We start from the raw sequence: 21,653 nt of genomic DNA on the forward strand, positions 1-21,653 counted from the left end.
GCCTCCCGGCGGTCCCGTCCCGCTCCCTGGCTCCACCCCGTCCACAGCCCAGCTCTCGTCCGCGGGCCCGGCAGTGCCCTGCAGGCCCCGCCTCGCCACGGTCCCCTCACTGCCCGCTGGCCCCGCCCCGCCCCGCCCGCAGGCCAGGCTTCGCCCCGCAGGCCCCGCCCCGCTCTCTGGCTCCGCCCCGCAGGCCCGACGCCGCCATCTTTGTTAGGGGCACCTGGGTCTGGTGTTTGGAGATGCCGAAGTCGTGCGCGGCCCGGCAGTGCTGCAACCGCTACAGCAGCCGCAGGAAGCAGCTCACCTTCCACCGGTGAGGGGCGGGGGCGCCGTGGGGCGCGGGGGCCCGGCCGCCGACACCCCTCGCCCGTCCGACCGGCCGCGACCCCCCGCCGGAGCCTAAGGCCTGGCGCGCTGGGCGGGGACGCCGGAGCCTCTGCCCGGCAGCCGGAGAGGCCCGAGGGCGTGTAGCGGGGCCCTTCGCAGAGGGGCCGGCGGCCCGGGGACCGGCGGGGTCACCGGCGGCCCTGTGCCTCCTTGGCCGGCCTCGGCGCGTGGGGAGACTGTCGGAGAGGCTGAGCAACCTGCTGAGGGCGCATCGGGAAGGTCTGGAGCAGAGGGGTCCGGCGTGGGCCGCCCCTCCCCAGGCCGCGCCCCGCAGCCCCTAGCACCCTCTGCAGTTCTGGTGCCTGTCGTCCCCGGGACTTGGTCTTGTTCGCGGGTGCATCCTGGAGCTTAGGTGCTCAGTGTGTACTGGCTGAATGCATTTCCAAATGAATGAGTGATGGTGACGGCCATCGGGTTTGCCTTGAGCTGGCCCCTTCTTAGCCCTGGCCGGACCTCCTGTCGTGAAGGGAGGGTGGCGTGCAGGAGTGAGAACGCTCCAGGGTGTCGGGGGAGTGGGGTCTGTCGCCGCGCTCGCAGCATGTCGGGCCCGGTGGGGTACCGGCTCTCTGCCCAAGAGAGCTCAGGTTCCAGCCACTGCCCGTGTTTGTGCTGCCTTTCGAGCACGACCCCGGGGCCAGCCGGGCACACTCTGCCCCCACTTCCTTTCCTATTATCATTTTCCTTTTCAAAGTAAATCTTTTTATTGAAGCGTAAGACCTACAGAAAAGCGCACAAATCGTCCGCAGTCCGGCCCTTTCCACGAAGTGAACGTGGCGTCACTGCTGTGATTCATAATCTCACCAGCCCCTAGGGAACCCCCAGCCGCACCCCCTCCCTCCCCTCCTTCCCTCTCATCCCCAGGGGTGACCCATATCCTGCCATCTGTCAGCGTGGGGCGCTTTGGGCTGTTTTGAACTTCACACGTGGACTCCACTGTGCTTTTCTTGTGTCTCCTGCTCTGCCCGCCACTGGCTGTGAGCCGCCCGCATGGAGCGCGGTGCCTTCCTCTCCGTCTGGAGCAGCGCTCCGCTGAACGAATATACCAGAATTGACCTGTTCTACAATGAAGGGCATTTGGGTACCTCCGGTTTTTGGCCATTTCAAGCACGTCACCGTAGACGTTGCCGGGACAGGTCTTCCCCGTGCCCGTATCTGTTCCTTTCAGCCGGGCTTACGCCGGAGTGGACTTGCTCCGATTCTCTCTCCAACTCATTCAGGCTCTTGCCGAGGCCACTCCCACAAAAGTGCCCTGCCAGGTCCCCAGTAGCCCTTGGTGGCGGCCATCCTCATCTGCAGCATTTGGCCCAGCTGACCGCAGAGCCCCGTGACACTCTCCCACTTGGCTTCTAGGGCACCCCATGACCTCTTCCTCTGTCACAGTGTCCCTTCTCAGACTCCTTTGCTGGGTCCTCCTCGTTTCCAACACTAGCCTTGGAGCCCTTCGGGGTGAGGGCCGTGGTCTTGTACCCTCCACATTCCCTCTTACTCCCCAGGGCTCCGATCTCTCCCAGGCTTATGGCTTTACCACCCTTTACATGGGGATGGCCCCCACATTGACATACATCTTCTGACACGTGTCCCCCACCACTCCAGCGGGGACATGTAAGAGGTGCCTCACGTTTAACAGTTAACATAGAGAACCAAAATTCTGGTCCCCCAAACCTGCCCCCTCCCCCTCTACAGTACCTCCCTCTCCCATCTTAATCCATGAAACTCCTTCCTTCTCTTTTATTTTATGGCCCACAGGCAACCTTTGCCACACAGCTTTCAAAATACATCCCAGCTCTGCCTGCCTGTCACCCCTCTGCTGACATCCTGGTCCCGGTCACCAGGTGCCCTCCCTCTGCCATCACCCTCTGCCCACAGCCCCCACCCCCCTCCCACCAACTGCCCACCTGCCAGCCAAGCCTGCCTCTGACCACAGCCCCATCCCGGTGCCTTTGCTCTTAGCCCTTCCCTCAGATATCCACGGGCTCACGCTCCTGCTTCCTTCCGCTTCTGCTCAAAGGCCGCACGGTGAGGACCTTCCCAGGGCTGGGTGGCCGCTGTGTTACATTCAGACCTTATTCTTTTTTTTTAAGTTGATTTTGAGGCGGAGTGAGGGGCAGAGAGTGAGAGGGAGAGAGAGAATCCCAGCCGGGCTCTGTTCAGCACAGAGACAGATGCGGGGCTCGAACTCATGAACCGTGAGATCATGCCCTCAGCCAGAATCAAGAGTCAGATGCTGAACCGACTGAGCCACGCAGGTGCCCCTCGACCTAGTCCTTTCCTTCCGAGTGGCCAGCCGGGGCCTGAGAGCTGTGGTCAAGGCCCCGGGGGCTGTGCCGCTGCCGCTCAGGGCCCCCTCCGCGCCGGCTGAGAGCTCTGGCCAGGGCACGGAGGGCGGCCGCAGGGGCAGCGGCGGAGGGGGTCAGGGGCTGTGTGGGCAGAGACTTAGAGAGAGAGGGACTGGGGCACGCTCACGAACAGCATCACCTCGCGTCTTAGGAAGCCTTCCTGACCACTTCCTACTCTTTATTCCTACACAGTCCAGATCTGTTTGGTTTACTGTCTGTTTTCCTATTCTCGAAGGTTGGCTCTATGAGGGTGGGACTGTCATATTCATTCCTCCCTCCCAGTGCCCGGGGCAGGGCCGCACGTGGTAGGCTCCTGAGGGAGCTCACATGGCTCACCCTGCAAGTATACCGTCAGAAGGTTTTCTGGCCACGTTCATGGCCCCAGGTTTCCTAATGATGCCGTAACCGGCCCTGACAGAAACCTCCAGAAGTTGGGTGTGGTTTAACAGAGTGAGATTACGGGATTTTCCAAGCTGTCTGCTAAAATACCTCGTGGGATTTTTCAGAGTTCAGAAGTCTACAGGGCCCACATCAGCTTTGCAAGTTCCTTCCTGTCTCCCTCCTTTGCCTCCTAGGTTCCCGTTCAGCCGCCCGGAGCTGCTGAAGGAATGGGTGCTGAACATTGGCCGGGGCAACTTCAAGCCCAAGCAGCACACGGTCATCTGCTCCGAGCACTTCCGACCTGAGTGCTTCAGCGCCTTTGGAAACCGCAAAAACCTGAAGCAGAATGCTGTGCCCACAGTGTTCGCCTTTCAGGACGCCGCGCAGGTGAGCACACCGGGGACTGCCCAGCACGCGGGGCGGGGGCGTTTGTAGGGACAGCAAAGGTGGAGGCTGAGAACGAGCGAGCGCACAGTGCTGTCAGGCCTCCAGGGTTCAGAGCCCAGGGGCCCCACTGGCCGTGACCTTTGCTTTAGGTAATTTGCAGTTTGGAGCCCCTTCAAAAATGGATCACGCTTGGGGCGCCTGGGTGGCCGAGTTGGTCAGGCGTCCGCCTTCGGCTCAGGTCATGATCTCATGACCTGTGGGTTTGAGCCCCCACGTCGGGCTCTGCAGTGAGCGTGGAGCCTGCCTGGGATTCTCTCTCTCCCTCTCTCTCTGCCCCTCCCCCGCTCTTGCTTTCTCTCTCTCAAAAATAAATAAAAACTTAAAAACAAATATATATATATATATATTTGCGACCAGAAGCTGTTGAAGCAGCTGACTGGTGGGTGTGCCAAAAAGCTTGGTCCTCGATGCGTTTCACGTGTGCTGGGCTTGAGGCTGCACGGTGAGGACCTTCCCAGGGCTGGGTGGCCGCTGTGTTACATTCAGACCTCACCCTTTTGTTGTTTTTTTTTTTAAGTTGATTTTGAGGCGGGGCGAGGGGCAGAGAGTGAGAGGGAGAGAGAATCCCAGCCGGGCTCTGTTCAGCACAGAGACAGATGCGGGGCTCGAACTCATGAACCGTGAGATCATGCCCTCAGCCAGAATCAAGAGTCAGATGCTGAACCGACTGAGCCACGCAGGTGCCCCTCGACCTAGTCCTTTCCTTCCGAGTGGCCAGACAGAATGGCCAGACGGGGCCTGAGAGCTGTGGTCAAGGCCCCGGGGGCAGTGCCGCTGCCACTCAGGGCCCCCCCCCCCCCCCCCGCGCCGGCTGAGAGCTCTGGCCAGGGCACCGACGGTGGCCACAGATGCAGTGGCGGAGGGGGTCAGGGGCTGTGTGGGCGGAGACGTAGAGAGGGACTGGGGGGCACGCTCGCGAACAGCATCAGCTCGGGCCGGTCGGGGGGTGGCAGGGGCCGGATGGTGCCGGGCCTGGATAGACCGTGGCTTGTTGGGGGAGGCGAGTGGGGACGTGGCTGTGGCAGGCTCCCTCCGGCCCGGGGCCTGTGGTGTCGCAGGGAGGTGCAGGTGGTCGCGAGAGCACGTGGACTCTGCAGACCCAGGAGGTGGGGCGGGGGGAGGGCAGCGCTTGCCGAGCCCCTGGAGGGTGGGGCTCCCGGGTGAGGCGGGCCCTGTGCACCCGGAGTTTGATTTCCCGGCGAGACACCGAAGGGCCGTGCCTGGTGGCGCGGGACGTGCAGGTTCGGCTCAGGAGAGAGCTCGCGGACCTTGGGACGTCGCGGCCACGAGGGGGATTATACTGAACTTCATAAATCCCAGAGGTGTCCCGAGTCCCGGAGTGTGGGCCGCACAGCGGGCACCTGTGTGAACCGGGAAGGCAGGGTTGTGGCGGAGCAGAGCCGAGGCCGACCCACCCGACCGCTACGCGTGCAGCGGCTGCTCCTGGGAGCGAGAGGGAAGGGAGTTACGGGGTGAGGACGCGTGAGCCCGTGTGTGGCCGTGAGCCCGGCATGCCCCGCGTCGGGGCCTCTGCCCTCACGTGCCCTGGAGGGACCTCCGGCCGCCGTGTCCGTTGCCCCCCACTGGCCTTCCTTCCCTTTGGGCCGGCTCCCTCGGGCACCACCATCAGCTGCCGCACTCGGTTGAGGGCAGGGATTTGTTTCACCAAGACTGTGGCCTGAACAGACTAGGTTTTTTCTTTTTCTTTTTCTTTTTCTTTTCTTTCTTTCTCTTTCTTTCTTTCTTTCTCTTTCTTTCTTTTTCTTTCTTTCTTTTTTCTTTCTTCCTTCCTTTCTTCCTTTCCTTCCTTCCTTCCTTCCTTCCTTCCTTCCTTCCTTCCTTCCTTCCTTTCTCTCTCTCTCTCTTTCTTTCAAGTTTATTTTTAGAGAGCGAGAGCGCGAGCTGGCATGAGCGGGGGGTGGGGGTGGGGAGGGAATCCCAAGCAGGCCCCCGGCTCATCACGGAGCTGACGCGGGGCTCGAACTCACGAACCCCGAGGTCATGACCTGAGCCAAAACGAAGAGGCAGACACTTAACCGACTGGGCCACCCAGGCGCCCCACAAAGTAGGTTCTCCATGCGTGTCTGTTTTTTTTGTTATTTCAGCATGGAAGGCCGTTTATTTTTGTTTGATATATAGTCAATTTTGACTGGTAAGAACACTTAACGTGTGATCTACTCTCTTGACAGACGTAAAAAAAAATTTTTTTTTTAACGTTTATTTAATTTTGAGACAGAGAGAGAGCACAAGCAGGGGGAGGCGCAGAGAGAGAGGGAGACATAGAATCCAAAGTAGGTGCCAGGGTCCGAGGTGTCAGCACAGAGCCCGATGTGGGGCTCGAACCCACGAAGCATGAGATCACGACCTGAGCTGAAGTCGGATGCTTAACCGACTGGGCCACCCAGGCGCCCCTTGGACAAACTTTTGAATGTACAACAGAGTACTGTTAACCACGGCACGATGTTTGTGCAGCAGAGTCCAGAATTTCATCATTTTGCTTGACCCAAACTTTGTGCCCTCTGATCAGTCACCTTCTCCATCGGTGCGTGTCGCTGATGGGAGTTTGACAGCTTCGCACGCGTTTGTGGTAAAAGGTTTGCCCCTGAAGTGACATTACAGTTTAAAGCTCTGGGGACGTCTGTGAGCCTGCCCCTGGGTGCTGTCCGTGCCCGGGGCCGGAAGCTAGCGCGGGCAGCTGGTTTTGGCCCCGTGGCCGGGGGCTCGGCTCCGTGGCCGCCCCGGGACTGGCCGCAGGCCCTGAGTCGGATGTTGTCTCCTACGTGGCTGCCACTCAACGAGCCAAATGTGAGTCACCTACTATCACGCGCCTAGCGTGTCAGGCCCTGGGGTGACACGTAGGAATTCGGTCTGTGGCTTCACGGGGCCTGTCCATGGGCCTCTGACCTAAGATTCGGGGAGAGAGAGAGACAGAGGTGGTGATGACAGCTGGGCCGGGTTCAGAGCGTCGTTTGAACACTCGGGGCTGAGCAGTGGGGACAGATGCACGCGGCCGGGCACCCGGTGGGGTTCTCGGGGTCTCCTCGGCCTCCCAGGAGCAGAGTCCGGGGCCTGTGTCCACTGCTCTGTCTCTTGCAGCTGGTGAGGGAGAACACGGACCCGGCCGGTGGGGGTACAGATGTGGACCCGGAGAAGGAGGAGGTGAGTCCGCGCTGGCACCCCCAAGTCAGGACCCCGGCCTCGACGGGGACACTGTGCGGCAGCACTGCCCCCCGGGCTGGCCTGCAGGGGTCTGCCGCGCGCTCCGCAGAAGCCAGGGTTGAGGATTCCAGGTTTTCCTAGAAAAGGGGAGGCGGAGCCTCCCGGGCCTCCTTCCTGTCTCACTGCGAGCATGGCGAGCATGTCGGCGTGGCTCGTGCCCGATTTCCGAGGGTCCGAGTCCAGGCCCCGAGGGGCAGGCTGGCTGTTAACTGTTTGCACCGGTCCCCTGGCCGCGGCCGTCCCCCGGGACGGCGTGAGGGGATCCCGGGTGTGCTGCCCGCTTCCGCCCTGCTGTCCCTAGGTGGTCTCCGAGGCGGGGCCCGCGGAGTGCGGCCTGGGGAGGAAGACAGACGCCGCCCTCGAAGCGCTGCCCCCGCACGCCGGCGGCCCCGTAGAACAGGTAAGATGCGGGGCCCGGGTACGAAGGCAGCGTGTGGTCGCTCGGGCTCCGCACGGGGGTGGGGGCTCCCTTCAAACAGAACGAAGCAATCCGGTGCCCAAGTGGGAGCCCCACAGCCCGTGGCCCCGATCTCGGACCCTCCGAGTAGAACGGGCAGGTGGCGACGTCAGGGGTGCTGTGGCATCAAGGGCCGGGCTGGGCCGTGTCCCCGCCCGCCACGGCCCCGGCTCTCGGCCCTGGGCCCCGCCTCGCCTTCACGCGCTGTGTCCTCAGGTCTCGCCGCAGAGACCGCAGGGAAGCCGGGCGCCTGGTCAGCCGGCCAGCCCCGCACAGCCGTCCGATCACAGCTACGCCCTTTTGGACTTAGATGCCCTAAAAAAAAAACTCTTCCTGACTCTGAAGGAAAACGAGAAGCTCCGAAAACGCTTGAAGGCTCAGAGGCTGGTGATACAGAGGATGTCCAGCCGCCTCCGCGCCCACAGAGCGGGCCAGCTGGGACTCCAGGCCAGGCCGCCGCCAGAGCAGCAGAGCTGAGCCGCACGGCCAGGCTTTCCTGTCGGAGCCTCTCTGGGGGGTGGGACGGTGGCTCTGGGGCGCTGGCCGCGGACCTTTCAGTCCTGCCGCTGACAGGCAAAGGGACAGTGAGGCGTGCCGGGTCAAGCCCTGGTGAGGAGCCCGGGCCACCTCAGGGGAAGTTTAGTGGCATCAGCCCCAGGACAGGGCGGGACCGTGATCAAGAGGAGCTCGGTGCTCCCTTTCGACAAAAGCTTGGGCGGGGGTCTTCAGAGCCACTGCATGGGGCGCCCCCGCTGGGGAGGAAGTGCACTTCCTGGCGGGGCAGCTGGGCCCAGGCCCTGGGTCACCTGGAGGACGGCGGCTGGAGTGGCTGGGACCCGCCTCCGAGATCAGGCGTGCCTCCTTCCCCCCTTCCCCGGCCCAGTCTGCGCGAAAGACATAATAAAGCGTCTTCCTACGCCACCGGTTTTCCTTCTTTACTTGAAAACCAGTGTAGGAGTTCTGTTTCTCGAGAGCCTGGGTTACACCGTTTGCTTTCACAGTCGACCTGCATCAGTACCTGCTTTCGCTAACCTAAAGAGGTCGGAGGATTTCCACTCTCGCGAGAAAAGGCGAAAAGCAGAACTAGCAACCGGTGTTGGTTCTGCACCGGGCACTGCCGGGCCCCTTCCCTGGGAGCGAAGCTCGGCTTCGAGCCGCCGAGCGCCCAGCTGTCTGCGAGCCTCTGTGCTTCAGCTGGATTTTATGTGTCCGTTAGTAAGATGTGGCCTAAAGTATCTGAAAAACCTGGGATGGTTTTTTTGGACTTGGGAATGCTCAGAACGTTTCCATACAAACGAACAGTAATTGCCTCTTCGCTTTATGCCACTGTGGCTTAAGGAAGGTTTCACAGGAGGGCTCTGTTCAGAGCGGTGGGAAGAGATCTGGAGGTGCTAGCTGGAGGCCCTCTCTCCTCCCGTCCTTTGTGGCTGCTGAGAAGACTGACTTCGTGTTTCCTGTTGAAGCGCAGGAAGGGCAGGGCATGACCACCTTTGGCTATGAAAAAAGGGGACTTTAATAAAAACAAAACCAAACAAAAACAACAAACGGGAAAACGATCCTAAGTGATGTCCTGACTCCCGTTTCTTGGGCAAATGTCTAATGTGTAAAACCGAATCATGGCTTCAAGTTCGGCCTCACGGTTAAAAAAGTAGTTAAAGGGGTACCTGGGTGGCTCAGCAGGTTAAGCATCCAACTCTTGATTTTGGTTCAGGTCATGATCTCATGGTTTGTGGGATTTTTCCCTCTTGCTGTCTCTCTGCCCCTCCCCGGCTCTTTCTTTCAAAACAAAAAAAGAACTGTTAAAAATGTGGTTTAAATAGCAAAGAATAAAGGATGGAATGAGGCCTTGGGGGGGGGGGGGGACACACTTACTTTATTTTGCCCATCCCTGAAAATGAACACACAAGATGCATTAAAACACTATCCCGTTTTCAGGAAAGATTTATTACGATAAGAGAGCGCCTTCCGTACAGTCCGTTTCAAACAAAATTGCGAGAATCGGTGCCCTGACGAGCCACCTGCCGCGGAGGGAGCGCACGGCCGCGCCCCAAAGTCTGATGTTTCACACCACGCTTATTGCACGATTTACATTCAGAGCAGCAGCTCAGAGGAAAACTTTTTGAAAGAGAGATAAATATTACAGAATCGGACAACCTGAACTGTTTTTGAAAACTGGAGGAGAGGGGTGTTAGCGATTACTCCGGTACCGGCGCTGGGGAGTGAAGCCTGACTTCAGCGACAGCTGCAGGGGGCTGTCACGGCCACCACCGTCCAGGGGGGCCTCTTTGCTCAGCGGTGACTCTTGGTCAACACTCCGGGCTGTTCAGGAGCATCCCGGCTCCTAAGTATTCTGCATCCACAGAGCGAACCGAGTGAGGGAAGAGGACCCGGGGGGGGGGGGGGGGGCGGACACCGGACCCCCGTGAGGAGGTGTGGGAGCAGCAGCGCCACCTGCTGGCCGTTGAGTGAGAGAGCAAGCGAGGCCCGCCTGGCTCTCCCTGCGCTTGGGATTTGGCACGTACCTGGGCCAGGGTCTCCGCCCGGGCTCCCCCTCTCCTCCCGGCTCCGGGTGCTCCAGTGTGGGGGGCAAAGGCAGGTCAGGCTGAGCCGTGGGGGGCGGGGAGGGGGGGCAGGCTGAGAGGGATGGCGGATGGCTTAGCTCGCACCTGCCTCTCTCCACAAGGACACGGGTGGCTCCTGGGAGGAAGTGACCTGTGACAGGGATGGACCCTGGGACCGGGGGTTATACCGCTCTGTCCCAAGCCACCTGCCAGTGGAATGATTCGAGAAGTTCTGGGAGGGGGGAAAAAAGACACTAATTTCCAAAACCATTCGTTCTGAGATAAAAAGCAGATTTATAAACCCACACAATCCTCTCCAGATTCACTGAATAATATTTCAGCAGGAAAAAGTGGTTTTGGGGAAGTTGACCGGACAGACGCTCACTTGTTCTGGAGGCCTCTGCTCGTGAGACTCATGAGAACACCTTCCTTCTTTTCCATTTTGTTTTCCATGCTCTGTGGATTTTAGGAAAAGTAGTTCACAGTCCTATGTGTGAGGCAGGACATTTCATAAATACCTCAAGACAGACTGAGAGCTACTGGGTGGCTGCAGTCAGCCCTCGGGCTCAGGAACCTGGGGATGGGCTGGGGTGGGGGCCGAGGGCCCTTCCCTCCGGGGACATGATCCTTGGGAAAACAGCCACAGGCCACGCTGCGGCTCTGGTCCAGGAGGGGCTGCCCGAGTCCTACCTACAGCACCCATGAAAGCGGGGTGTCTGTGTGTCCCTCCACATAATTGATACGGTACCACCTTCTATAGGAGTAATATAAAATAAACACATCTGATGTCTGGGTTTTTTCCCTGCTTCCGAATTTGTAGACTCCCGGGAAAAGATTTTTTGCAGCCTCTTGGAAATCTGGTTTCTCAAGCAGTTTATCCGTCTGTATCAATCCTGTGAGCTGTAAGAGACAAACTGAATGTATCAAAAGGCAACTGTCCCCACGCCCTCCTTCCACTGGGGGCTCTGCCATCTGCTGCCCAGAGGCCGCCTGGCCTCCGGCTGAGCAGCGTGCAAGGCGCTCGACAATCAACCGGTTCCGGAGCACAGGAGCAGCCGGGTTTGCTTCCTACCCGGCCACCCAGGCTGCAGCTGCCAGGCCACGGCTCACTCAGACCCCCCCCCGGGGAAGGGCCGCCACCCCTCCGCCGGGCAGCGCGTCCCGGGCTCTGACAAGTCATCGCTCCCAGGCGGATAACAGAGGGAAGGTGGCTGTCATCCACTTCGATGTCCCGGTCCCCATCAGTGGCTGAGGGCCTCTCCCTGGCCCGCGCCGGCCAAGGCGCAGCTACTCACACTGCTTTGGTATCCTAAGCGCCTCGCCGTCTGGCGCCATGACCTGGTGCAGGACACCGCGGAACTGGTAAAGCACTTTGAGGTTCTTCTCCTCACCTACACACGGGTCATAGAACCCGGGCAGCCCGGCCTGTAACAGACACAGTCTCACTCGAGTTGACTTGAGGTGGTCATTTAAAACCCAGCACCGTGGCTGTCCGCTGCCACCTGAAGGCGCAGTGTGGACGGGCCTGGACTTTCCCTCAGGAGCCGCCCACGCAAGAGGCAAACTTCGGTGCCTGAGAATGTCAGAAAGCAGCCTACGTGGGCCTAGACTTTTCTCTCAACACAGACCCCCTGTCCCACGCTAGCTCTCCCGTCTGGCCGGAGCTAATTGCATTTTAATTTGCCTTTACTGTCCCCGCCCCGGGCTCCAGGGTGAGTGTCAAACGTGCCACAGGAGAGCTCACGCTCTTTATGGAAAAAGGCAAGGGGTACGCAGAATGTAGGCATGAAGGCAGGACGTAGATTTTGTTCACTGCTCTACCTGCCACACGGTAGGTGCTCCATAAACACTAATAGACACTTGCTGCGTGAACGAACGAAGGAATTAGCTCCAGTGTAAACAGAACCTGGGCGCGGGCCGCACCCCACACACCAAGTGCCAGCAGCACGAGGGATTCCGCTGCGATGGAACGGCCGCTCCGAGGCGCCAGGCTGTGCCCCCTCCCCAAAGGCCCTTCCTGACCGAACCCCGTGGGCGCGTGCTGTACCTTAGAGGCCTCCGTGAGGATGAGCTTCGAGTCCTTCACCAGGCACTGGAGGGGCACAGTCACGTCGATCACCTTCACCTTCTCACTCTTCTTGCTCTTGTCGTTGACGAATTTGCCGTACCAGGCGTTGACGATGATGAGCCCTGGGGACGGGCTCAGTCTGAGCAGAGGCAGGTCTCGGCCGGGCACCCCTCGCACAGCCGGACCGTGAGAACACGGTGCTCCTTCGAGACCCCCGGCGCCCACCCTGCCCCGAGAGAGGCCACGCCTTCTCACCCATTCTGGACTCCTCCGCCTCAATTATTCTTCGGACAGATTCTTGCATCAACCGGACCTGCAAAGAACAAGGATGGCCACCGTCAGGGCCCTCCCCAGGCCCTGCGTCCCTGTGCAGAGCTATAGTCCCGGGCCTGGCTGCGCTTCAGCCCCTCCTCTGCTCTCGGAGAACCCGACGGTACCCCTACACTTAGGCTGGGAGTCTCTGTGAGGTCACATAGAAACAATTCACGTACAGGGAAGAAAAGGAAGACAGTACCTTCCAGTTCTTAGAAAACCTTGTTATGCCTTTTGAGGGTAAGTGCATCTAATCTGTAGGACAGGGACTGAAGTTCCCGGCAGTGCGTCCCATAAGCAATACAGAGACTAAAATGACCAGTGAAGCCGTTGGCCCTGGAGGCCCACACGCAGAGCGTGAGGTGATCCCGGAGCCCGGGTCCCAGGCGTGCGGGCCGGCAAAGGGAGCGGGGCCCGCAGCGCGGTCTGCTCTGTGCGGCAGCGCGGCGACATCCGGAGGCCCCTGGAGCAGGAGGACTTCCGGCTCGTGTCTCTACGGCACTTACGGCAGCTTCCGCCTCTTGTTTCTTCTGGAGAATGTCAGTGGCTGTGCTTTCCCTTTGCTTTTCCAACTCCCTCAAGTGAGAAAAACACAAGGCACATGTTAGTGTGGAGGGAGGCAGGAGAGCCCCTGGCTGGCCCGGCGCCCAGCGAACAGTCGGAGATCTTCCTGCACGCCTCGTTCCGGAGCCTTAGAAAATATTTCCAAGACAGTCTCAGGCAAGTCTGTTCATTTTAGGCCTCTGCAGCTTCCCCTTCTTTCGTCCCCGGACGGCTCTGCCCGCCCTCCGCACCGGAGCGCCCGGGAAGCCCACTGCTGTGTGAAGAGGCCCCCACCCGACAAGAATCTCAGCACAGTGAGCGGCCAGAGAGGCGAGGGCCACGGAGGATGCCGCCTTCTGGACTGGTACGTAACGCTCTGGGCGGGACAATACTTACTGCTTTGGATACAAAATATACTTTCTTGCAGCAAAGCACAGGGACTCGGGGTAGCATATACCCGTCCCCTCAGAAGACTGGACCCCACACGATCTTTGCTCGAGGAGCCTCCTGGGGAATCAGGGCCCCGAACTCCAGTGATTCAAACACTAAGAGGGGCCCCACAGAGGAGAATCTCTAAGCTCAATGACTTACTACCTCAGACTGGTGTAAGTTACGAGTCTACACCACCTCTCAGACTGGGTGTAATGTTCCAGTGGGTTATCTACAAGCAACTGCAAAACAGATGAACGTTTCTGTAACTTCAGAGACTCTGGTCAACGCGCGCCTATATGTAAGAACGCAAACCCACTCCTCCTGAACTCAGCGCCACGAAAAGATGGGGACCAGTGGCTCTGTCTCCTGTGCTGGTGGTGCACAGTCTGCACAATTTTGTAAACCAGTTTCCCTTCCCGGAAGTAGGAAGGAGGAGCGATGGGCCCGCGGCAGCAGTACCGCCGTGAGAAGAGCCTGCACTGAGCACTTACTACGGACCGGACACCATGCTGGGCCTTTCCTTTACACGGATTAGTTAATGGAATTTTCCTAACAACCCTCTGAGTAGGTTCTAGTGTCATCATCTCCGTCTAAAAGGCAGGAAAACCGAAGCACAGAGCTGTCTACGGACGTGCCCGTGACATGCTCTGAACTCACTTCTCTTTTTGAGCCCTGAGGTACGGCTTGATGACCAGGCGGTGAAGAGCGAAGTAGACCACGAGTGGCCCCACGGTGGCATAGAACACGGCGCTGGGAAGGAGCTGGTCCGTCAAATGAATAGGGAAGAAGTAAGTCTGACTGGCCCTGTTTAACCTGAAAACAAAAACAAAACAGAACGCCCAGGAGGAGTCACGTTTCCAGGGCAGGGTTACGGAGACCGCAGTCATGGAAAGAGACGCGCTGACCACCACCAGTTGTGAGGAACCCGGAGCCCACTGGCTTCGTAAGCGACACACCTTCTGCTCTCGATCCCAAAGCGCAGTTGCTGGATTTGCAGTCTGTGACGGAAGAAAGGTCACACTATCTGCTAACCTCAAGGGCAAAGCAACGACAACCACGTGACCAGAGTGAAGGTGGCCCGAGGAGACAGGAGCGCGCACCTCCAGGGGTCCTGGGGGCAGGGTCATCTCAGCCCTCAATTTATCGAAGTGACAGAAGCGTGTGAAGATTTACAAAGGTGGCAAGTTCAAGAGCTTCCGCGTCCAGTAACGGTCAAGTAGCGCCTCTGGGAGCAGTCACCCCACAGGGAACCCCTGCGAACTCCGGCCACTAACAAGATCTCTGGGTAGAGCGGTGGGGACACAGGACCCTGAAAGTCTAGAGCGAGGAAGAGCACTGGGAAATTTCCCGGTTTTCGTTAACAGCTTTTAGCCTGAGGACAGGTCTCAGCGGGCTACCGGTGGCCAGGTAACATTGGAAAGAACTCGGTGGTTCTAGGAGATTGCAGACCCAGCGCTCAGAGTTTGGAGGCAACCACAGCAGATGGGAAGAGGGGCCCTCCAACAAGGGGAATCAGAGATGGGGAACCCCAAATTCTTGGTATATATGTGGCACAAACCCCCAGCGGTCCCTGGTCTATCCATGGCCTTAGCGGACAGTGAAATAATTGTGCTGGCCTAGCTGCTGCCACACAGGTGAGTCCCAGTTTGCAGTCTGACTTCAGCCAAATTAATTACCTTAAAAAGGAAAAATTAACGCTTCTCTGGGAATCATAACAGACTACAGAGTCTCTACCATGTACTGTTCACAATACCCACAGTATATTTGTATTTGTTTTTAATGTTTTAATTAATTTTTTAAATTTTATTTATTTATTTTTAATTTATTTTTAAGAGACAGAGACAGGGACAGACAGAGCGTGAGTTGGGGAGGGGCAGAGAGAGAGGGAGACACAGAATCTGAATCAGGCTCCAGGCTCTGAGCTGTCAGCACAGGGCCCGACACGGGGCTTGAACCCACGAACCGTGAGATCATGACCTGAGCTGAAGTTGGCCGCTTGACTGACTGAGCCACCCAGGCGGCCCTACCCACAATAATATAAACCACTCTATACATCTAGATACACAAGAGAAAGAGATAATGAACTGAGACCAAACCCAGACGACCCAGATGCTGGAACTAGCAGATAAGTATTTTATTGTTTTAAAATGTTGCTTATTTTTGAGGGAGAGGCAGTAGGCAAGCAGGGGAGGGGCAGAGAGTGAGAGGGAGACATGGAATCCGAAGCAGGCTCTGGGGTCTGAGCTGTCAGCACAGAACCCGACGTGGGGCTCAAACTCACGAACCATGAGATCACGACCTGAGCCGAAGTTGGATGCTTAACCGACTAAGCCCCCCAGGTGCCCCTGGATAAGGATTTTAGACAGCAGCTTCTTTATGCTCAAAGACAATATTCAGTGCATGGCCTGAACAGCAGACTGGAGAGGACAGACATCTGTGAACTTGTAGACAGATCAACAGAAATTATCCAATACAAAGAACAAAGAGGAAAAAAAAATACTGAAGACTAATGGGCAGAGCCTCAAGAGGTTTAGAGTTTAAGTAATTAGGGTCCCAGAAAGAGAGTGGGGCAGGAATAAATATTTGAAGAATTAATGGCCTAAAAGTTCCAAATTTCATGTAGGAATAAATTTACAGATGCAAGAGGTTTAGCAAACCGCAAGCAGCATAAATATAGCAAAAACACATGTAGGTACATTTTAGGTGTGGACTGTTGAGGAACAAAAGTGAAAAACAAAGAACAAAAAAACAGAACAGAAAGGTGAACAGCCAGAAAAAAAAAAAAAAAAAGACCTCACATGCAGGGGGATAATGATTCAGATGACCACTGATGTGTCATCAGAAAGAATGGAGGCCAGAAACCAGTAGGATAACATCTTCAGAGCACTGAAAGAACAAATCTGTTAAGGGAAAACATCCTTCGGAAGAAACGCAACTCCAGAACTGACGAAGAACAGGCAAAAAAAAAAAAAAACAAAAAAAAAAAAAAAAGAGAGACAAACAACCCGAAAACAGACAAAAGATCTGAATGAAGACTTTGCTTAAAAGAAAAAGAAAAAAAAAAAAGGACGGATGGCAAACAAGCACCTGGAGATGCCCAGCGTCATGGGCGTCAGGCAGACACTCATACACCTGCTGCAGCAGCGAGTGCTCGCAAGGCGAGCGGCCCAGGCGGCAAGGGTGCGGAGCGGCCAGAGCACGCGTGCGCGCTCGCGCTCTCTCTTTCTCTCTCCCCCGTCTCTCTCTCTCTCTCTCTCTCTCTCTCACTTTCATGGCAGGCCACTGCTGGGGAAGTAACACGAAGCCACCACCTGGAAAGTAGCTGGCTACTTTCTCACCAAGTGGAACACACACCTACTTTCGGCTCAGTGGGTGTGCTCCAAGGTGTTCACCCAAGAGAGATGGAACCTTCTGTTCACACAAAACTTGCATCTGAAGGTCCGCTGGCTTTATTTGCAGTTGGTAAAAATTGGAAACAAGTGAAATATGTTTATTAAAAAAAACCCTTTTTTTAATGTTTGTTAATATTTGAGAGAGACTGAGTATGAGCGGGGGAGGGGCAGAGAGAGAGGGAGACCTTGAATCTGAAGCAGGCTCCAGGCTCCAGGTGTTAGCACGGAGCCCCATGCAGGGCTCGAACTCACGAACTATGAGATCATGACCTGAGCTGAAGTTGGATGCGTAACCGACTGAGGAACCCAGGCGCCCCCAAATGAAGTATCTTTAAACTGATAAGCAGATAAACTGTGGTACATCAACAATGTCATTCCAAACAGCGATAAAAATAAAGGACACAAGTAAGGGCAGGGGCGCCTGGGTGGCTCAGCTAGTTAAGTGTGTGACTCTTGGTTTTGGCTCAGGTCACGATCTCACGGTTCTTGAGTTCGAGCCCCGCACTGGGCTCCATGCTGACGGGACAGACCCTGTTTGGGATTTCTCTCTTTCTCTCTGCCCCTCACTGGCTTGCTCTCTTTCTCTCTCTCTCTCAAAAAGTAAATAAACATTTGGGGCGCCTGGGTGGCTCAGTCGGTTAAGCATCCGACTTCAGCTCAGGTCATGATCTCGCGGTCCATGAGTTTGAGCCCCGCGTTGGGCTCTGGGCTGATGGCTCGGAGCCTGGAGCCTGCTTCCGATTCTGTGTCTCCCTCTCTCTCTGCCCCTCCCCTATTCATGCTCTGTCTCTCTCTGTCTCAAAAATAAATAAACGTTAAAAAAAAAAATTATAAAAAAATAAAAATAAAGAAAAAAAAGTAAATAAACATTAAAAAAAAAAGAGAGGGATTCATTAAAAAAACAAACAGGACAATGTCAAAAGTACTATACTCACGGAAGAAGCACAAAAAGCTTCACACTGTATGAATCCAATCATATGACATTTTGAAAAAGGTGAAAATATAGGGAGTGGAAACAGAGCAGTGGTTGCCAGGGCCTGGGAGACCACACAAAGACCAAGAGGCAATTTCTGGACACGATGGAAATGTTCTAGGTCTTGACTGTGATGGTGGTTCCAAAGAGCGCTGCTCGAGATAAAATACACAAAGCCAAAACTGACTGGGGGAAGAAACCGAGGATTCCACACTCATAGCAGGACATTTTAACACTTTCTTAGCACCTGATAGAAATCTGCCCAAATCCGTGAAGTCCTAGAACTTCTGATTTCTGGTGAATGTTATCAACCCCCCTGACCCACGGGTATTTAAAGAATGCTGCATCCAACTACAGCAGAATACACGTTCTCTTTGAGTGCACATGATCACCAAGGTCAATTACATGGTGGGGCATGAAACAAGTCTCCATATATTTAAAATGACTGGAACCATACACAATATTCTCTGACCAGAACATTCTCTGACCAAAATAAGATTAAATTGAAATCACTAATCGGATATACAGAAAAACCCAAATATTTAGAAATTAAGCAATACATTTCTAAAAGTAAAATTAGAAAACAGTTTGAACTGAATGATAACGATACAGCATATCCAAATTTGTGGCATGGAGCAAAGCAGTGTGTGAAGCCTCAAAAGTTTATATTAGAAAAGAAGGAAGATGTCAAATTAGTAACGTAAGGCTGGGCTTTAAAAAGCTGGAAAAAGCAGCAACGTGAAACCAAAATACGTAGAAGGAAGAATAAAGAATAAAGAAATAGAAAACAGATAAACAATAGAGAATATTAACAAAGCCAAAGCTGGTTCTTTGAAAGTTAAGTGCCCCGGCCAGACTGGTTACAAAAAAGGTAGAAAGAACACAAATTACCAACGTGAGGAATGAAGGCTCATCTACGGAGAACTACAGACATTAAAAGGATAAGGGCATATTATGAGCAACTTCATGCTAAGAAATTCACCGGCTGAATTCACCGACAAATTCTGAAACACACAGTGACAAAGCTGACATGAGATGAAAGAGAAAACTGGAAAAACCCCGGACTTATTAAAGGTACTGAATCCATTCTCAGAAACCTCCCTACAAAGAACCTTCAGTCTCTGCTCATTCCACTAGTGAATTCTAGGAAACCTAAGGAATAAATCATTCTTACACAAGCCCTCCCGGAAAACAGAGGAAGAAGGAACACTTCCTAAGTGAAGTGTGACACTTCCTAAGTAAAGTGAAGGAACACTTCGTTTTATCAGGCTGCCATAACTCATCCTAAAACCTGAGAAACACGTAACAGAAAAATAAAATTACCATCAGTGTCCCTTAACATAGATACAGGGGTGCCTGGGTGGCTCAGGTCACGATCTCGCGATTTGTGGGTTCGAGCTCCGCATTGGGCTCTGGGCTGACAGCTCAGAGCCTGGAGCCTACTTCGGATTCTGTGTCTCCCTCTCTCTCTGGGGGGGGGCCCCCCCCCGCTCCCCACCCCTCCCCGGCTCACACTCTTTGTCTCAAAAATAAATAAACATTAAAAAAAACTTACAAAAAAAACCATAGAAAAATCCTTAGTAAGATACTAGTAAACCAAATCAAGCAATATATAAAAAGTATTATATCGTGATCATTATGATATCATTATGAGATCAAGAATTTTCCTCAGGAATGTAAGGTTGGTTTAACATTCAAAAATTATTGTCATTCACCAAATAGAACATAAGAGAAGAGTTAGCAAAGTCAGATCACATGTTATTGCTGAACTCCAGGGCCTTCTGGAAAACTTTGGTTTATACAACAATACAGTCTGGACATTTCAGCCTGCTGACACGGGGAACTCAGCTGAAACGAAATGAAAATGTTTCTTTCCGAGAGGCAGAGCGGCACTCTTGGGATGAGAATTCAGATTGTGTCATGTAATACCTGCATGGGACGCGTGTTTAAAAACAGAAATGGAATCAGAGAACTGTCTCGTCAGTGGTCCCAATTTGAGAATAAAATTCTGTCAACTCTCTGTGTGCTCTTTATTAAGTCTCAGGGGGCCTCAGATCACTGAGAGGAGAGAGGCCCGATGCGGCTCTGATACTGGTGGCCCGCTGTGGCTCTCCTCTCCCACACCGTGATGAGGTATGATCTGCTTCCTGTCTGTCTCTCTCTCTCTTGCAGAGTTTCTCTCGAGTGCCAGGCTGTGTTCTAGGCTCTAGGAGTACCGTACAGAATACAACAAAGTTAAAGAGCTCCTGACGAGGGCCGGCGAGGTGGACGGCTGGTCAGAGGGAGGTGGTGCAGTGGAGGACAGACAGGGTTAAACGGAAAAGGTCTGCCTGGGGCAAAGTGAGGGGTACAGCTCTTGCGGGGTGATGAGGGATGGTTTTGCCCAGGTGACCTCTGGGCAGAGCCCCGAGGGAATCAAAGGATCCACCCGTGCTGGCATCTGGGGACCAAGGAAGAGCGACTCACAGTCTGGTTGCAGGAGCGGGCTTGCTGTTCTCTGGAGCGGCGCGGGGGCCAGGGCGGCTGGAGTGGAGAAGGGGTATATGGGAGAGGAGGGGTCAGCAGGAAGCGAGGGCCTGATCACGGAGAGTCCTGAAGGACTCGAGCTTTGGCCAGGGATTGAGGGAATCACGGACGGTTTGAGCAGCGAGTGACAGACACTGACCTACATGCTCTGCCCGTGTGGAGAGCAGGGTCACCAGGGGGTGAAGGACGTGGGCCAGGAGGACAGAGCAATAACTCAGACACGAGACGGTGGGAGCAGAGAGCATGAGGAACGGCCCCACTCAGGAGATGCTTCCCGAGGACAGTCCAGGTGGGTTTTGAGATACATTAACTTTGGAGTGTGGGGAAAAAGCGGCCAGGGCCAACTCCAATGTTTCGCACAGAACACCTCGAAGGCTGGGGCTCTCACGACCGGCACAGGGAGGCTCCGGGCAGAGCGGCTTTGGAAGCATCGAGAGTCGAGACAGGATGTCCGGGGGATCCGAGCAGTGATCTGGGATACAGGGGCTGCAGGTGTGGGGGAGGGCCAGGCTGGGGCTGCAAACGTGAGCTGTCACTGCAGGAAGGTATGCGGCCACCTGCGGAGGGAGTCTGCACAGACGGAGCCTGGGGTCCCGCCCTGATGCTGCCATTTAGCAGCAGCCAGCCGGTCAGGTAACCGAGGCGGCAGGGAGAGGCCGGAAGGAGCGCCACCGGAGCAGCGGTGAAGGGTGTGGGCAGGCGGCAGTGCTCTGGTACCGAGGGAGACGCGGCTGCCGCATCCGCTGATGGCGACCCTATACGCATCACACGTGTGACCTGTCGACGAGTGGGCGGGTGGGGCCAGCACGGGGGCCTCTGGGGAGGGAGAGATGCAGGCGGGCCACGGAGCACGTGGAAGGTCCCTGACCACAGACTCAGACCCTGAGCGACTCCCTGACGTTTGCTTACCCGCCCGAGACAGAAGCAACCATCTCTTTAAGAACATAATCACAAAGCTAAGTCTCTTTCATCCTTAAGGTGGGTGAAGCCCAGGTGAGTTACAAGTTGCCAGATAAGTCTGGGCCAGAAAGATCCAGTTCAACTTACTTGACTTTGAGAGACACGCCCTGAGGGACTCCCACGCTGACAGCCGCGCCCAGGACGCTGTGCCTGGAGATTTTCCTCTCCGCTCCGTACTCCACCACCGTCCCGAAGAAGCCGGCCCTGCAGGGAGCATGTGGCCTGAGCAAGTCGGGCCCCTCGAGGCCACCCCACCCCCTCCTGTCCTTCCCTCTCGCCTTCCCCACCCCCACCCGGAGGGGATCACGAGTGACACCCAGGGGCGCAGTTCTTCCACGAGACTCAAGTTCCTCAGGGCGGGGACCGCGGGATGGTCATGTCCGGCCCGCCATTTGGAAGCCCCCGTACCACGCGCAGCAGGCCTGCTTCCGGTCAGCCGGGCCAGGACTTACTTCAGGGATCCTTTCACGCGAGTCTGATCATCATCCTGGAATTTGTGCTGATAGCTGATCAGTGCAAAGGAGTGAGGAATTCCCAGCTGGGAAGACACAGGGAGAGAAGGCAGGGCTAGCGGCCGCGACTCTGCGGGAAGGTGGGTATTGTGCGCACACCGGCCGCGGAGCTCCCTTCCCGGGCAGCCTCTCAGGCAGGGGCCG

At 55.9% G+C, this 21,653-nt stretch overlaps 2 protein-coding genes and 1 long non-coding RNA gene across 6 annotated transcripts in view; 1 reads left to right on the plus strand and 2 right to left on the minus strand.

The window, feature by feature from the left end:
• Window positions 1-194: 194 nt before the first annotated feature.
• On the plus strand, window positions 195-8,151 carry THAP3 (THAP domain containing 3). Of its 3 annotated transcripts, none has more exons than XM_040460013.1 (5): window positions 195-316; window positions 3,302-3,494; window positions 6,651-6,713; window positions 7,075-7,173; window positions 7,447-8,151. In XM_040460013.1, exons 1-5 carry the CDS (start codon window positions 243-245, stop codon window positions 7,705-7,707), a joined length of 690 nt encoding a protein of 229 aa, XP_040315947.1. In that variant the 5' UTR covers window positions 195-242; the 3' UTR covers window positions 7,708-8,151. The 3 variants fall into 3 exon arrangements, with proteins under 3 accessions (XP_040315947.1, XP_040315956.1, XP_040315951.1); XM_040460022.1 differs by having other exon boundaries at window positions 7,576-8,151; XM_040460017.1 differs by lacking the exon at window positions 6,651-6,713.
• LOC121020112 (uncharacterized) lies at window positions 7,691-8,944 on the minus strand. The gene is made up of 2 exons (XR_005785949.1): window positions 8,895-8,944; window positions 7,691-8,724 (listed from the first exon to the last, which is right to left on the minus strand). It is a non-coding gene; the product is annotated as an uncharacterized LOC121020112 (long non-coding RNA).
• A 196-nt stretch (window positions 8,945-9,140) lies between these two features.
• The window catches only part of DNAJC11 (DnaJ heat shock protein family (Hsp40) member C11), a 70,622-nt gene continuing 58,109 nt past the window's right edge, over window positions 9,141-21,653 (minus strand). For both annotated transcript variants that reach the window (XM_040459992.1, XM_040460001.1), the window contains 8 exons: window positions 21,450-21,535; window positions 21,085-21,201; window positions 13,804-13,959; window positions 12,678-12,747; window positions 12,115-12,172; window positions 11,839-11,981; window positions 11,087-11,216; window positions 9,141-10,691 (listed from right to left, as the gene is read on the minus strand). In XM_040459992.1, coding sequence (XP_040315926.1) covers window positions 10,666-10,691; window positions 11,087-11,216; window positions 11,839-11,981; window positions 12,115-12,172; window positions 12,678-12,747; window positions 13,804-13,959; window positions 21,085-21,201; window positions 21,450-21,535 — 786 coding nt within the window. In that variant the 3' untranslated portion in view covers window positions 9,141-10,665. The remainder of the gene's footprint in view (window positions 10,692-11,086; window positions 11,217-11,838; window positions 11,982-12,114; window positions 12,173-12,677; window positions 12,748-13,803; window positions 13,960-21,084; window positions 21,202-21,449; window positions 21,536-21,653) is intronic.

This window comes from Herpailurus yagouaroundi, unplaced genomic scaffold (assembly GCF_014898765.1).
Source record: "Herpailurus yagouaroundi ecotype Mexico unplaced genomic scaffold, PumYag 77, whole genome shotgun sequence".
NCBI lineage: Eukaryota > Metazoa > Chordata > Mammalia > Carnivora > Felidae > Herpailurus > Herpailurus yagouaroundi.

What these genes read in the sequence shown, in the direction of transcription:
- THAP3 (XM_040460013.1), top strand. Translation starts at nt 243, where the DNA reads ATGCCGAAGTCGTGCGCGGCCCGGCAGTGCTGCAACCGCTACAGCAGC. An exon ending in AAGCAGCTCACCTTCCACCG is followed by an intron (nt 317 to 3,301) that starts GTGAGGGGCGGG and finishes TTTGCCTCCTAG; the next exon opens with GTTCCCGTTCAGCCGCCCGG. An exon ending in CCTTTCAGGACGCCGCGCAG is followed by an intron (nt 3,495 to 6,650) that starts GTGAGCACACCG and finishes TGTCTCTTGCAG; the next exon opens with CTGGTGAGGGAGAACACGGA.